We start from the raw sequence: 15964 nt of genomic DNA, 5'->3' as shown, positions 1-15964 counted from the left end.
TAATCCAATCTTCAAGCAATAAAAAAGCTGGACACCTGGACGACACAAAGTTCGACCAGTTAACCACTTGCAATGCTACAGGAATCACGCGACGCCAACAGAAGTCAACCCAAACAAAGAGTCAACAAGCAAGGCTTCACGTTGGTGCAACACATGTGTAAGTCAAGATCCAATTGGCAACCAGGATCCCTCAACAAACATTAATGAACGTAAGAAAACTCTGAAACAAGTAGGTATCAAGAATATTTCTACCAATCTCCAAACCTGTGTTAAAAAACAAACAAAAGCCCTATTTGTAACACGTTTTGAAAGAGCAAACTACGTACAAAATACAATATGTGCACATAATTTCACATTTGGGTATTAGAAGATGACTTCAACAGAATAAACAAAACTGTCTTCTGGCCTAGGGGTTGTTTAATTAGCCCCTTTTATGGAAAATTACTTACAGAGTGAATTTCCAGCAATAACTTACCTATTGATACTACTGAAAATGCCAGCGCTATCAGTCATAAGCCCTCTGTTGACAGCATCACCGCAACATTACATAACAAGGTGTCCGGAGGAGCTCCGAAAGATTAACATGCATGCCATAACAATTTGAGTGGGAGATACGGTACCAAAATGTTACAGGGTTGTGAACTAAACCTACATAATTTTTTTTTTTTAATTTGTCAACATGGAACTAACTCACCATTATGTCATACTGAAACATGGTTTAATAACTGCAGCAATAAATTCTCACTATTTCACAGTTCACCATCCCATATTTATACATGACAGAAACTCCACACTCACAATGCTGGTAAGAAGAGGCGGTGTTTCTGTTGTGCTTAAGAAACAAAAATTTCCATCAGTTACATGTTTTCAACAGAGCTTCTGAAGTGTTGCCGCCGACAGCGCCACTGTAGTCTAGAGGGCGGGAAATTCAAACACGAGACTTGGCCGAAACAGGACCCAGGACGCGTTTAAAGTTGAGAAATGCAGGAGACGTGTTAAGTTGTGGGAAAGGGAGGGGGGGGGGGGGAGAGAGGTAAGAAAACGTAGTACTGGAGGACCATGAACCCCCATCTTCCAGGCAGGTAACTTCTTCCCTCAAGTCGCTATTTCAAGCAGTAGAGTATCTGGTGTGGGAAGCTCCCTAGTTGTGGAAAAGGGAAGGGGGGGAGGTAAGAAAACATAATACTGGAGGACCATGAACCACCATCTTCCATGCAGGTAACTTCTCCCCTCAGTCGCATTACAAGCAGTAGAGTATCTGGTGTTGGAACTCGTGGATGCGCGGGATCGCGAAGGCGTGCGTGTGCTGGGCCGGCGAGTGGTCCCGGGAGTGTGGTCCGTGTGCGTGTTCCAGCCGTGATGGTGGTGGTGAACAACCTGCAGCTGTACGGGCGGGCGCTGCTGAAGGTGGCGGCCGTGGTGGGGGAAGCGTTCCGCAGGGAGACTCTGCTCGCCGTGCTGCCGAACCAGGACTCCAAGCAGACCCTCGAAGGTCAGCGCGCCGCCGCCGCTTGGGGCTCGGGAAGTGGACGGACACGTACGGATCAGCTCGGCAGTGCTGAGCTCTTCCGTTTGTGTCGCCCCGGGTTCTAAATACACACACAACAGTTTCAAGTACAAGAATATCTAGTGTTATATTATTACTTTATCATTTATTTCATTATAAATGTAAATTCGGCCCTTGCTTTAATCTCAAAGAATAATATATATATTTTTTTAATTAATGTTTCGTAATCTTGAATTACAATCTTATTGGTTGCCATTTGTTATGTTTCCATGCATTTGAGAAGCAGCAGACACAATAGTGAAATGTTCCCGTGGATCCGTCTCAGTTTACATGATCAGTCCCTGTTTGCGTGCCATTTTGGAACGGGCTTAAAGGCCGTGTTTGCAAACCTCGCAAGTAACATGACAGGGCAACATGCAAACCAGCGCAAGAAAATCGTAGTCCTTTATAAAGCATGCAAGTCGCAAAACGTCACCAACACTAGACTTCTAAATTGTAAAATAGTAGATGACAAATTTGTACTCCAGGCTTCTTTAGATAATTCATATTTATCATTAAAAAAATTTAAATTGACAATAATATTATTTAAAAGTGTTATTTCTATTACGGTGTGAAAGTTTAACAAGAAGATATAGTGTTCTTTTATGCACGTAAAGTGTGTGTCTATAAAAGTTTTCAGTACGCTTCTCTTAAAATATGAAAAACAAAAAAGAAATAATGTTAGAAGTTGGACAATAAGTACTTGCGTTGCGTTATTGGGTCTTGCTTACTCTAAAATGTGGTGCTGAACATTTTGCAACTTGCGTTCTTGTGTTCTTGCATAGTTTCTAAACAAGGCCTTAGACTCAGTCACTCGATGGAATATTCCATGGAAGTTTCGGTGCAAACTTACGTTCAAATTTAGCAGACTGCTGGCTGTATCGAAGGAACGTTTCATACAATGGTCCTGTGAAATGCCAATGACCAAGTAATTAATAAAACACATACAATAACTTACTTTTTGCTATCATCTGTAGTTTGTATCTAATATTAGGTAGAGATAAGATTTTATGGTTTTATTTTTAGGCCAATTTTGTTTTCAAAAGAAGAGATTTTGGTGTCATTGTTTTTATTTTTTAGGAACTGTTTATTCATAAAGATAGCAAGCACAATTATCAACAAATACAACACTTACTTGTTCAGTGATACTTACTTCACCAAAACAGTGTCCAACTATTGCGAACAATAAAATTAATTCAGCAAGTACATGTGTATTTGTAAAATGTACCAATGGTTTAATGTAAAAATTAGTTACTTATAACAATAGCAAATATTAAAAAAATAATAAAGTTAAAGTCTTTCCAATCTCTTCAGTATACATACATTTTGGTACTAACTCTATGCTAAATAATATACGTACATTCATTGAATTTAGTTTATTAAATATAACATTTTTGTAATCTGAGTTGAGTTTTTATTAAATATGCTGAATAGTTACATGATTTTTTTTGGTTGCATTTCTGTAGTTTATGGTGTATTAACTTGCATTTTGGTGTTATATGGTTATTGATTTTTTTTTTTATTGCTTTATCGCTATTCACCATGTTGCCTTGTCCCTAGTATCAAGTAGTCTAGCGCATGCGAGAATGACACGGACGTTGTATGTTGTGTGCCCCCCAGCAATCAAAGAGCTCTTTGAGCGCGGCATACTGATGTGCGGCATCAAGAACAGACATGGAATGGGAGATGGTTGGGATCAGGACCTGGTCTGCTATTGCAAGTTCGATGAAACATGTAAGTTACATATACATACTGGTTTCAATTCTTTCTCCTACACCAGCATGCATACATCAAAGACTAAACAACTATCTAGTTTCACAGTGTTTTTGAAAAAAAAAAAAAAAAAATTATATATATATACAGGGCTAGATTTTAAGGAATATTTTAACCTGCCCAACGGACAGGTCTAATCGAAAATTTGCCTGGCCGCCATCCAATTTGCCTGTCCGCTGTTTTACCCAAATAAAAAAAAAATTCAAAGTCGCTAAAAAAGCGAGAAAAAACAATTTTTGCTATATTTTGCACCTATTTTTATCACACACTTAACATCCTTATTTAATCATCATTTTCAGACGAGTCACTGTCTGAGTCACTGCACGAATTACTTGGCTGATTCTGTCTTGAACATCTTCGATAAGGAGGCTGAAAGGGTCGACGTTTTCTCTGAACATTGTGGTACCAGAGATTTATTGCTGGTGCTGGATCAAACTCACTTTCAGCCATTATTGTTTATTTATAGATATTGTCAAAGACGTTTTATTTGCTGTCGCGGTCGCATAAATGTTATTAATCACCTCTGCTGCATTAGTGCGTGCGAATAACCTCGGCGTCACAAGTTGCACCTGTCCACCGGACAGTTGCCTTTTTTATTTTGCCTGCCCGGACGAGATTTTGCCTGTCCCGGGCAGGCGGACAGGCGCTAAAATCGAGCCCTGTATATATATATATGTGTGTTTCAAAATGTTTTAGCATTTTAGGTTAATATCTTAGTAATGTCATAAAAGTATAACTTATAACATGTGCGGAAACTTTAACATATTAACTATTTAGAGAATTTTAACAAGATGGACAGTATTTTAATAAAAATCCTTTGTATGAAGCTTATTTGCATATATATATATATATATATATATATATATATATGCAAATAAGCTTCATACAAAGGATTTTTATTAAAATACTGTCCATCTTGTTAAAATTCTCTAAATAGTTAATATGTTAAAGTTTCCGCACATGTTATAAGTTATACTTTTATGACATTACTAAGATATTAACCTAAAATGCTAAAACATTTTGAAACACACATTTTAACATTAAGTGTGTGTTTATATATTTGATTTTGCTTAAACGACTGAAATCAGTCTATAAATAATTACTACGTAAAAACCTTAACTTTAGTGAGATGATTAAACATTATTTTTATATACTGTTATTATATTATAACGTTATTAAAAAAGGTAAAAAAAAATTCCCAGTGGCAAGATTTGAACCATGTCTTGTGAGGTTAAAAAAAGCACATGCTTTAACTGTGCTACAGAATCCGTTAACATATTCAAGGTTCGTACGTCTACTTAACTATTCTTTAATAAGGGCCCGTAAAAACATGAAGTTTAACTTATAATCCTTAAAAACTCCTTAATAAAGACTGATAGCATGCAAATAAGGAATAAATGCAGGAATTTGTTTATTATTTTGTTTCTTACTTGGCAAAAAACAACGAATGCACAGTATAATTTGCGAATTTCGGGCCGCGTGATTAGATTTTATGTATAAAAATGTTTTGAATTTGTTTTTAATAATTAGCATCTCATCCTTAAACTAAAAATGTGTTTTTACTGTCTTACTTTGAACTTATAAAGTAAATGTAATTAGTGATCATATTAAATGTTAGGGGTGTAAACTTCAGATAGACACTATTTTTTGGGGTTAGATATATGTTCCAGAGATTATACTTGAAAATGTGGGATATGCAAGAATAAAACTAATCAAAAAAAATATTTTTTGTGCATTAACTATTTAATATTATTTTCGTGACTTTTTGGACAGTTGGACAATTGGATCCGCCTTTTTTGTGTCACATTTCCGTTCATCATGCAAAAAATGCTAAACATTATCTAAAAACTTTGGCTGAAACAATTTTTGATGTAACGAACTATTAACATAAAAACAGAGTTTTGCTGAATGCATTTAGTTAAAAACATTCTAATCATTTTTGCTGCATGGAATATGAGTAAATATTTTATCAATAATTTTGGATTGTTGGAGAACATATAGGTACGTTAAATTCTTAAAATGGTCCAGAAGTTTATATAGGTTTCCAGATCATTTCCAGAAGAAAAAATTTACTTCGAAATCTACTTACGCCTGTCGGCTAAGCTGAAAGTGATTTTTTTACATAAAAACTAATTATTACTATGTTTTGGTCATAATTGATGTGTGGATAACATTTTAAATTATAATCTCTATCAATTTTGGTTTCAAATTTTTTTTATTCTTACTTTCTAGCTGCAACAACCGACCTCCCTCAGTATGCATATTGTAGGTACCTGAGGTTTGCAACTACAGAAATGTTTAACAGCATAAAAAAACTTCTATTGAAGAGCTGGAAAAATATGATCCACAAACAACTAATTCAGTACTTTGAAAAACAACTAGAAAACGAAACGTTCAAGAAGAAATGTATCTTCTGTAAGGTAAATGAACAAAACACAAAATATTGTAACTAATTATCATGGAGAGACATAAACCATGTCCAGGGATTTCTCCCCTTTTCCTTTGTTAACCCTACCGCCCTGGGACCCTCATGAGCACGGAAAATGATACGTCATTAACACAATCGGGAAAGCCGTTGGAGCCCTGGCTGTGACGAAAGGCTGAGGCCATCCATCCCAGCATCGCCACCATCAAGAACACCCTAGCTCACTCAGCTAAGCAGACAGTTTACTATGTGCTTAGCCCTTAGACCTTATCAGCACTGCTGGCGCCTACCCCGATCTCCCACATCACACTGAGACCCCTCAGCCACCCAGAGAACCTGTGGACCGGTGGAGGCCTACCCAACTTCTCCTGGCTGTCAATGCTATTAACTGGAGCTGTGTTACCACTCACCACGTCAGCTCTTCACAGGGCTAGGGAACCCTCAGAACTTTTTTAAGCGATAGGAGCACCAACCACTGCCACATGTGAAACCTTCCCAAACTGATCGTGGGCCGACAGAGAAAACCTCGGCGGGGATCCATTCATTTCGAAGATCAGCCTGCACAATAACAAATTTTTATTGGTGCTAGCAGGTTTCAGATGGTGCGCTTCGGCCAGACTTACCGTCGGTGCTTTTGCCAGCTACACAGGAGGACCTCGGCGTGCCTTGGTCACTCCCCCGACCCCTTGTACATCAGCCCAGAGGGTTTACAATCGATTAAGGCCCAGGAGTGCCTGACCCCGCCAACGGCATTCTCACTCCTCACCTTTACCCTTTAGCCTTTGGCTCTTCATGGTGAAACAGGCTTTTGGGACCTGATGGTTACCAGGGCTCAGTCGTCGAACCCTTCCTTCGGAAAGGTTTCAACCGCCTCTGCTGTTGCCCGCAGATCAGCCCATCCACAATTTCTGGTTCCCATCCCGGCAACTGAGGATGCCTGAGGTAGAGTCCTCTCTTGTGAACACTGCCAGTGCCACAAGGAGGCAGAGGATTGTCATGAGTACCGAGAGGCTATGTATTCACATTGATGTACTATTTCCCTGAGCCTGTTGGATCCTGTCTCGGATAACTAGAGCAGGCAACGGCTCCGACACCTGAACGTCAGTCACCTTCACCCGCAGGAGTCCGGCCCACTCCTGAATATTAGTGAAGGCAATGTGGAAAATTGAATTTGTGAATCTTTCTTGTAGCATTTATATTTTGACTTGAAGCATTAAGGGGAAAGGATAGGAACCAAGACATGACATTGGTTTAAATTGTTTTCATACCATAACATCCATAACCGGTATGTATTGTTTGATAATGAAAATTTACCAATATTAAGGCATGGAGGATATTAAGAGATTTATAAAATTTATAACATAGTGTCTATAACCTATTACAGTTTGAGCCATCCCCGGTATGTATTGTTTGATAGTGAAAATTTACCAATATTAAGGCATAGAGGATATTAAGAGATTTATAAAATTTATAACATAGTGTCTATAACCTATTACAGTTTGAGCCATCCCTGAGAATAAGTTTAGTGTTAAATGTTAATGACTTGTCAGGGTAAAATATATGTAGCAACCAGTCATTTAAGGCATTTCACCCAATTATACAGAATGTCCAGAAAAGAATTTCCCAGTTTCATTGGTTATTATAAGAGTTTAATTTAGACTATTTACAACAAATCACATCAAATTGAAAGTAAACTAACCTATTACTGCACACTTCCAACCCAAACCCAATTCTTCCCACGCTTTGGTTAACACGTCTTAATTAGCTAAGATTACAATAGCTTGTTTCTGTGTTCAAAGGATCCGAGATACATTGAGGAGCAGTTGGAAGATCAGGAGGATGAAGAGCATGGTAAAAGAAGTGCAATAATCATTACAAGTATCGTTAAAATAATGACATGCCTAGGTTGTCTAAAACTTGAGCATCTTGAAGCAATAGCTGCTATGGACTAGATAAATTCGTCACACTGACAAAAGTTTGGTTTTTTATGACTGTAGGTTTAGGTGGTTCAGATTTCACATTCCAGGCAATTGCAGTCCCATTTCTTACTCGATGGAGCGCCCCTGTGTTAGATCTCTGGGTCAGATCACTAGCTTCCCACGTTTGAGTTTGATTCCTGTAGGCTAGTATGTTTTCTCCAAGTACCCCTGTTTCTCCCACCCATTCATTCCACTAACTCTCCACTCACGTCTCATCACCTCTTGGCCTTTCCCATGACCTCGATGTCTGTGACATAGTAACGCCATATCTGATCCAATCTTGCTCGATGCTACCTGCCTATTGCATCTGTAGATTAACAACTTGCATTTAGTTTACAGCAGGAGGTTTCTTGCGTAGCTTGTTTAACAGTGACGTTGCCCACATGGCTATTACATCTCATAGTCATTCCATCAGTTTGCGTGTGGCATTCGTCTTTGAACTGGAAATAGGTTGTATTGATGCTGAAGAGTAAGTTCCATGAGTGATGGAGTGGGAATTTCTGTTCTTTCTCACTTTCTCCCTTCATGGCCAACATTTTCATGGAGAGTTTTGAGCAACTAACACAACACCTAAAATCTGGCTTCATTATGTTGACGACAATCTGGCTTCATTATGTTGACGACACAATCTGGCTTCATTATGCTGACGACACATTCCTTGTTTGGCAACATTGCCCCGAAATGATAGAAGAGTTTGCCCAGTTCCTCAATTCTCTCAGGCCATCTACACAGTTCACATGTGAAATGGAAACAAAAAGTGAATCTTCCTTTCCGAGATGTCCTAGCTTCCAGGAAAAACTGCAAAATCACCACTAAAGTGTACAGGAAACCAACTCATACAGGCCAATACCTTCATTTCAGTTCAGGCTATCCAGAATCACCAAATCTTTAATCAATTGAGTTTAGGTTATTTGTTCTGATAAGAAATCAGTTGCTGATGAACAAAATCACTTAAATTATGAACTTCTAGTAAATGGCTACCCACCTGACATCATAAAACAGCACATGAGATCAAACAAATCCCAAATCACTCAACAAAAAACTACAACTCAATCAAGTGGCACAGTAATTATTCCTTATTTTCATGATCTCTCCAGAAAAAAAAAAAAGACGTTTGGGAAACAAACACAGACTAAGATAAGTTTTCAAGTCAAATTCTACTATCAAAAGCATGATTACCAGAGAAAAACAAGCTATAGATAAGTTTCAATGTCAGAACTTTGTGTATCAGATCCTCTGTGAATGTGGGTATTGGTTGCATGTACATAGGAGAAACTAGTAGGGCTTTTTCAACACACATTAGGGAGCACAAAAATAACATAAAGAAGGGTGAAACTTCAAAATCTAGATTTATCGAACATGCCTGGGACAATAGCCATAGAATACTCTGGGACAATGTTGCACCATTCATACAGGAAGAACACCCAATAAAAAGGAAACGTCAGGAATCAGCATTTATTGTCTGCAATAGCAATATTATCAGTCATCAAAGCATTGAATTAAAAGAATATATATGGATACCTTTAATTAAAAAAAAGAAACCAATTTACTACAGAACTCAGTTACAAACCAATCAGGATAGCCACCTCACCTGCCATTGGCTGTGCAAGGAGGAGCTCTAACATATATAAACCCATAGTTTTCCAGTATCCAACATCTGTCTGTTTGTGCCTGATGACGGAAACAAATTTCCTTTCCCGAAACGTCGCAACTGTTTTCATTGGAAACCTACTGTGTTCATCAGTGCTATCGTCGTCATGTTGTCCATAGTACTTGTTTATATTAATCGTTTTATATTTATATGTTTTCTGTGGTGTCCAGGTTTGTTGTCAGCCTGCATTTAATCTGTATCACCATTGTTAGCCCACTGTGTTCGTCTGTGTTGTTATACTATTTTTCATGACTAAGTTCCTTTAACGGAATTCTTGTGCTGTCTGATATTTATAGGTTGAACATTTTTTGTCTGTGCTGTCGTCATTGTGTTGTCTAAAATACTTGTTTAGTTTCATCGTTGGTTCTGTTGGTCTGACATCAGCTGATTCAGACTTGTTTTCTGTAAATTTTTATCGTCATATTTTCAATTAATTTTTTTATTTTTGGAATTTTTACTTGACAAACAGTGCAAAACTGCAATGGCGTATGTCCAAAGTACTGCATTAAATCAAAATTTCGCATTGTATGAATCATTTAAAGAACATGAACTATAAAATGTATGTACAGTAAATGTAGTGTAGCACGAACAAAAAATGTCTGGAATATAAACAAATCAGTTCTTGGAATGGTTCAAACCATAAACAAACCAACGTGTAGGTGGTAAAATGAGGATTTTAAATACAGAAAAATTATATTAATCAACTTTCAGTACTCTCTACAGTTGCACCTGTATAATACTAACATATCAAGAAAGGTTAAATTTATCACTCCTTCCATTTTCATTACATATGTTTTATAGAAATAAAGAAAAATTGCAACAAATATTATACCATCCGAGGTTGCAGCAGTTCACATTAATTTCGTTAATGGAAACACTATTGTACTTTATAATGGATTGCTAGTACCTAATAGAAAAACAAATACAAAGTACAATACTTTATAACTAGTTTCCGCTGCATCATTTTAATTCCAACGCATGTAAACACAGATTGATTGAAGATCAGCAAGTTTGTTTGGTTATTTGCACGAAATTAAAAATATCTGGCTTACTTTGTTACAGAATTGAAAGAAGACGAACACTTGACCAACTGCGGCAGCGAAAGGTACAGAGCGGAACTCTACCTGGATTTGATATTGCAGTTTGCGGAACTGAGTAAGCATGCTCTGTCTCAGCAATCGCAGGGACGTAACCAGAAAGGGGGAGGGGGGGGGGGGTGGCAGACGGGGCTTTTGCCCCAGATGCCGCATTTGGAGAGGAGGGGACTAAAGTGGCAGATTAATTTTCACTATTGATATTTACTTGAATATTGTAGTTTTAGAACACAAAAAATGTTAGAAGGCAGGTGAACTGAATTAGTTGTATTGTAAGATACATACATGGGCATGTGTATCATCAAATATTTAAAAACTGGTATTTTTCGTGTACTGTCCAACTTGCAATATGTTAGAAATGAAATGACTATAAATAAATATATTCATATACCATCTAAATTGAAACTAAAATATTTGGAACAGTAGAATTAATATGTGGTGGCGATGTGGGGTGTTGTCGGTAAAGGTTTGGTTTGGTTGGTTTGAAAAGAAGAGAGCATCAAGATGAGTTCTTGTCCCGGTTGGAAAACTTGTCTAGTTACGTCCCCGAGCATTCGTGACGCTGCGACGAGGCAAGGGGCAGTGCTCCGTACACTACCCCGTCGCTCGTGAGCCCTCAAGTTGGCAAAAGCTTTTCTCGTACCTCACAAGAAACTCTCTGGTTTTCTCGATAAATAGTATATATTTGCGCACTAATCGTCACAACACCCTCTTATTTGACTGCTGACACGGTGATTTATGAGTAGGAATGAGCCATGCAAATCCTCAAATATCATCAGATATTTAGTACTCAAAGGATTGCTATTCAAGGAAAACATAATTTAACCCTACAGTAGCTATAAAAAATGTTTGATTAGCACTCTATTGACCATTGTTTATACAAAAATAATTATTTTATATCCAAAACATATAAATATGAATTATTTTATTTTCAAAATTAAAATTTAACTGGTTGAATGTTTCTCAAAAACTTCATTTTCAGTCTAGTTGCTCATCAGTTATTTTATTCTTGACTCTTGAGATCTAGACTTGTTTTAGAGACACTCTTTCAAGATTCATATTCAAGATTTGGAATGAGTTTCTTTGACCCATCGCTAGTTATGATTTTATAGCCATCTGCGTAAAGCTATCATTTTGTTGTATACCACGGAATATTAAAACTTTTAATCAACTGGGTGAAGTGAGATCATCGTAGCCACTTGAGCAATCTGCATTTGGTGTATGTACGTTTGTACATATGTGACTTTGTCTGAATACTTATCCAGTTGATTGAATTCTTATAAAATATAAAATTTTTATAAAATATGTAGGCAGGTATAGCCAAAGAAATTTTTAATATCGAGTATGAGCACAAATGTTGAGGGTATTTTTATATATTTAATAAATACACATGCAGCTTTCAAAATAAAATGTATTACTTTAATTTTGGGCTTGAAATCCAAAGAGGATAGTGTCCATAGATATCATGTTACTACATGCCTAAAAGAGAATTAAAGAAAATAAGTAGCAGTTACTAAATGCAACTGAATTATGTCCTCTACCTCTAAAAGGTTGTATTAGTTGCATTAACTTTTAAGAAATTTCCCCAACTATCTAAGTTTCTATATTATTTATTAGTTAGATTTAGGATTATATTGAAAATGTTCGCTATGGGGTTAAAATTTCCAAAGTCACTAAAAACGGAACATTACGAAGGGTGGATTGCTATTTAATATCAGGTTGTGGTAATGTAAGAAGTTTAGGAAACTGTTTTCTCTAGGCCCTGTCGTCTCATGGGAGACTGATAGGGAGGGAAGGTTTAAGGTGTAATACTGAATGGTAGATTGCATGTTTTGATGTAGCACGATATACACTGTGCATTGTTAATTTCATTTCAGATGACTATCACGAAGTGGCTTGTAAGTACATGGCTGCCCAGTCATTGATGAAGATGAATTACATCACCCAGGCTGAAAACCTGCTTAATGCTGCAGAAGATTTGTGCATCGTGAGTAAAGCAAAATTTTTTATTCAAATTCTTGAAACTTACGGTAGAGCCTAGTTAAAGCTCATTTTCATTTTTAGTGTAAGTTATTTTATTGTCATTACTATTATTTGAGGGCTTTCTGTGAAAGTTCATCATGATATCCTTCTTGCATTCAATGTTTTGTCTCAAATTTTATCCACAGATACTTACTGAAGATTATTTACACAAATGAGCGTAGCGATGATTACTTAATAATCATGTTCATAGTCTCGTAATTTTTTACATTTTAATTATTTTTTTTTAACTTCATATTTTGTGAATCAATATATTTTCTAGTTACCTATTATTTAATAATTACATTTTAAATAATTATATTTTAAATAATTACATTTTCCAGCCTCCACTAGTAAAGTCACGTTTCAATAAGCAACTAATGGGTCGTTAACAAACAAATGTAAACAAGCTAAAATACGAGTTAAAACAAGCAATTATGTTCCGTTTACAAACTTAAATACGTATGAATTTGCATTGCATGCTTTTCTTAGAAGGAATTGTCTCAGGCTGTGTTCCTTAGAGAATAGATGCACTCTTGGAGTGCTTACAAAAGGCCTGGAAAACATGCTGGAGACTAAGTTGAAGGCAATAGGCCAGAGGAGGAACACAGTGAGAGAACATACAAATTTGGATTTTACACCTACAACACAGGAGTGTAAATGGTGGGTCGTAGCAGGGAAAATTCTAATGAATTTGGTTACTATAAAAAAATTTTAATGTGGAGATATATATTTTTTTTTTACATCACCAGGTTTATCATAGTTAAAGAAGTTCCTTTGATTGGCATAACTCGGTGATTTTGGGAGAAACTTACTTACTTTGAGAATTAGTCATCAAAATTTACATACAATAACAAACACAATAATTCGCAAGGTGCCCGTGGTTATTTGCAAATTTTACTAATGATCATGCTTTATCTAAACTCTAACCATTGTATGACTGATGAGATTGCATAATATTTTAATTGATAAACATAATAATATTTTATTAACTGTCCCTAGATACAAAGTAGTCTTCATGTCTTCTGGATTTTAAAATAAAATTAAAAATAGGTCCGAAAGATGAATATTTAAATCAAGTCTTACATTACTCAGATTTATCTTTTGGGACTTACCTGCATGCCAGGCATAGCATGTTGAAGTCTAGATGCGTTGGAGAGAGGGGTGGCTGAAGAGGGCCGCTCCTGAAGGACTTTTGGAGGCCGAAAGAAGGAACACAGCCCATCGCTGGGAGCCCACTGTGAAACATAGTTCACACAGTGTTGAGGAAATATAAAGGCATACCGGAATGACCAGTCGCTTGAGAAACGGCGCCACACGGTAAAAGTCAGAAGTATTACTCACCAGAGCGTGGGGCATCTGGAGGTGAAGTGAAACCATCTAAGAACCGCCCGTGGAAGCAGAGACGAAAACATTAGTAACTAGGCTTCTGCGAATCTAGGATTTTTGTCTCGAATCGAATCACAAATCGAATCTTTAAAGATTCCCGAACCTCGAATCTTTTTCGAATCATGAGAATTTTTTCCCTGCTGAAGTTTGACACTCGACTGAGAAGTTTTTTCAGCTAGGTATTCAGTATATTCAGTTACATGTCATCTTGAAATTTGAATAATAAGACACGTTGTTGTACCTAGAGGGGCAGGTCAGACATTCAATAATTCAATGTATTGCATATTTGCATGAATTTTACATAACAACAAAATACCTATATACTTTGTAACCACATTAATGTTCAAGTTTAAATGTAAACAATGTACAGATTTTAACATCCAGTATAAATATTGATATTTTAGTTAAGCAAAATTAACTAACAATGATACCAGAAATTACTCATTAAAACATTAATATGTATTTTGTTTTAATTTTTATTCATGGTGCACAGAAAAGGTCAAAATATTATGTTGCTGCACACTTCTAGTTAACAAAAAAATTAAATAACCACAATATTCGGTAAAGTAGATAATTACTTGTTGGAGGTTTGATGTTCTTTTTGCAATGTTTGCACATTGCTGTTTTTTCATCCACAACTTCATAGTGTTTCCACAGAGCCTTGTTCAATTTTCGTTTTGTTTTTGACTCAATCTCTGGCTGGATGCTGCTGCTCTGTACCGATTCAGGCTCAGAGGCAGGGGTTAATTTCAGTGGGAACGCAAGGGAACGGCGTTCCCTTACCTCCCAAGAGTGCCGGAACGCAAGGGAACGCACTTAAAACTAAATATTGGTAATATTGGTAAGCTTCATTGCTTCAAACAAAATGGTCAGTGAAAGTAGTCAACAAGATGTTAATGGAGCAAAGGGTGAACTCAATTTAAATTCATGTTTTTATTTTCTTACATCATAATCAAGCACTTTAAAAAGTAATCACCATTAAAATATCAATTTTTTATAAAAATAATTGTAGTATTATGTCTGGATGGCCTAAAAACGCGGGTTTACAGTTATATTTTTCAAAACTTTTTCCCGGGGGAGGGCCCCCGGACCCTCCTCCTTCCTGGGGGGTATTCCAGACCCCCCGGTCTGAGCATCCCGCTTTAGAGTTCCCACACCTAAAACTTTAGAAATTAAGCACTGCTCAGAGGTACTTTGGTCTTCCATTTAGGGTGTCCACAGTTATTACTTTCGTACTAGATCTTGTACTTTTATAACTTTTTTAGTGTTTTAGTACAGATCTAGTACATGTTTATTTAATATAATAATATTATTGTAACTGCAATATGTTTTATTATTAAGCGTAATTATTTTTAACAAACTATGGAATGTATGTGTGTGTGTGGTGTGATATTTAAGTTTGAGCATTGCAATGTCATGATAACTTCCTAAATTGTTAAAAACCATAACAAATGATAATTTAGTACTTTTTTTTCTAATCTAGTACTTTTTTCTCGCCTAAGTTGGTACGAAATATTTTTTCCTTGTGGACACCCTGCTTCCATTGCAATCTGTCCTGTATCCATGTCCAATAAAGTAAAACACCATTGCAATCTGTCCTGTATCCATGTCCAATAAAGTAAAACACCATTGCAATCTGTTCTGTATCCATGTCCAATAAAGTAAAACAATGGCCACGGCAGACGGTAAACTTCTAGGGTAGACAAGCTTGGCCGAGCCAATGTAAAAAATAATTAAGTAGATTCTGGTTGTCCTGCAATTGAGTAAAAGTGAATAACATGAATTACTAACGCATTAGAGTATATTAACATTCAATAGTATCGGTTTTATGTGGCAGTAAATGTTTCAAGTCACTACAAAACACTGCGCAAAAAGATAGTTTACGAGTCCGCATTCTGTGGTACGCTAAGACAAATTTAGCATAATGTACCATAACTATGTTGCCTTTTGTCAACAGGAGTCGTGTCTGTTGGATGCTGTTATGTACGATACCTGTAGTACACCCGGAGTATTGGGGTATCGGTAGCCTATAACTCACGTAGTTTCGGTTCCCTACCACGTTCGTGCAACTTCGGATTTCTCTCAAAA

The 15964-nt window shown here is 36.7% G+C and overlaps 1 protein-coding gene across 2 annotated transcripts in view; it reads left to right on the top strand.

Annotated features, from left to right (window-relative positions):
• The window catches only part of LOC134539422 (adenylate cyclase type 10-like), a 62523-nt gene that overhangs the window by 42072 nt on the left and 4487 nt on the right, over nt 1–15964 (top strand). For both annotated transcript variants that reach the window (XM_063381447.1, XM_063381448.1), the window contains 6 exons: nt 1355–1492; nt 3167–3280; nt 5552–5739; nt 7544–7595; nt 10437–10529; nt 12346–12455. In XM_063381447.1, the coding sequence (XP_063237517.1) occupies nt 1355–1492; nt 3167–3280; nt 5552–5739; nt 7544–7595; nt 10437–10529; nt 12346–12455 (695 nt within the window). The remainder of the gene's footprint in view (nt 1–1354; nt 1493–3166; nt 3281–5551; nt 5740–7543; nt 7596–10436; nt 10530–12345; nt 12456–15964) is intronic.

This window comes from Bacillus rossius, chromosome 15, assembly GCF_032445375.1.
Source record: "Bacillus rossius redtenbacheri isolate Brsri chromosome 15, Brsri_v3, whole genome shotgun sequence".
NCBI classification, from domain to species: Eukaryota; Metazoa; Arthropoda; class Insecta; order Phasmatodea; family Bacillidae; genus Bacillus; species Bacillus rossius.
The sequence above is the reverse complement of the archived record's forward strand: the minus strand, read 5'-3'. Positions and strand labels throughout refer to the sequence as shown.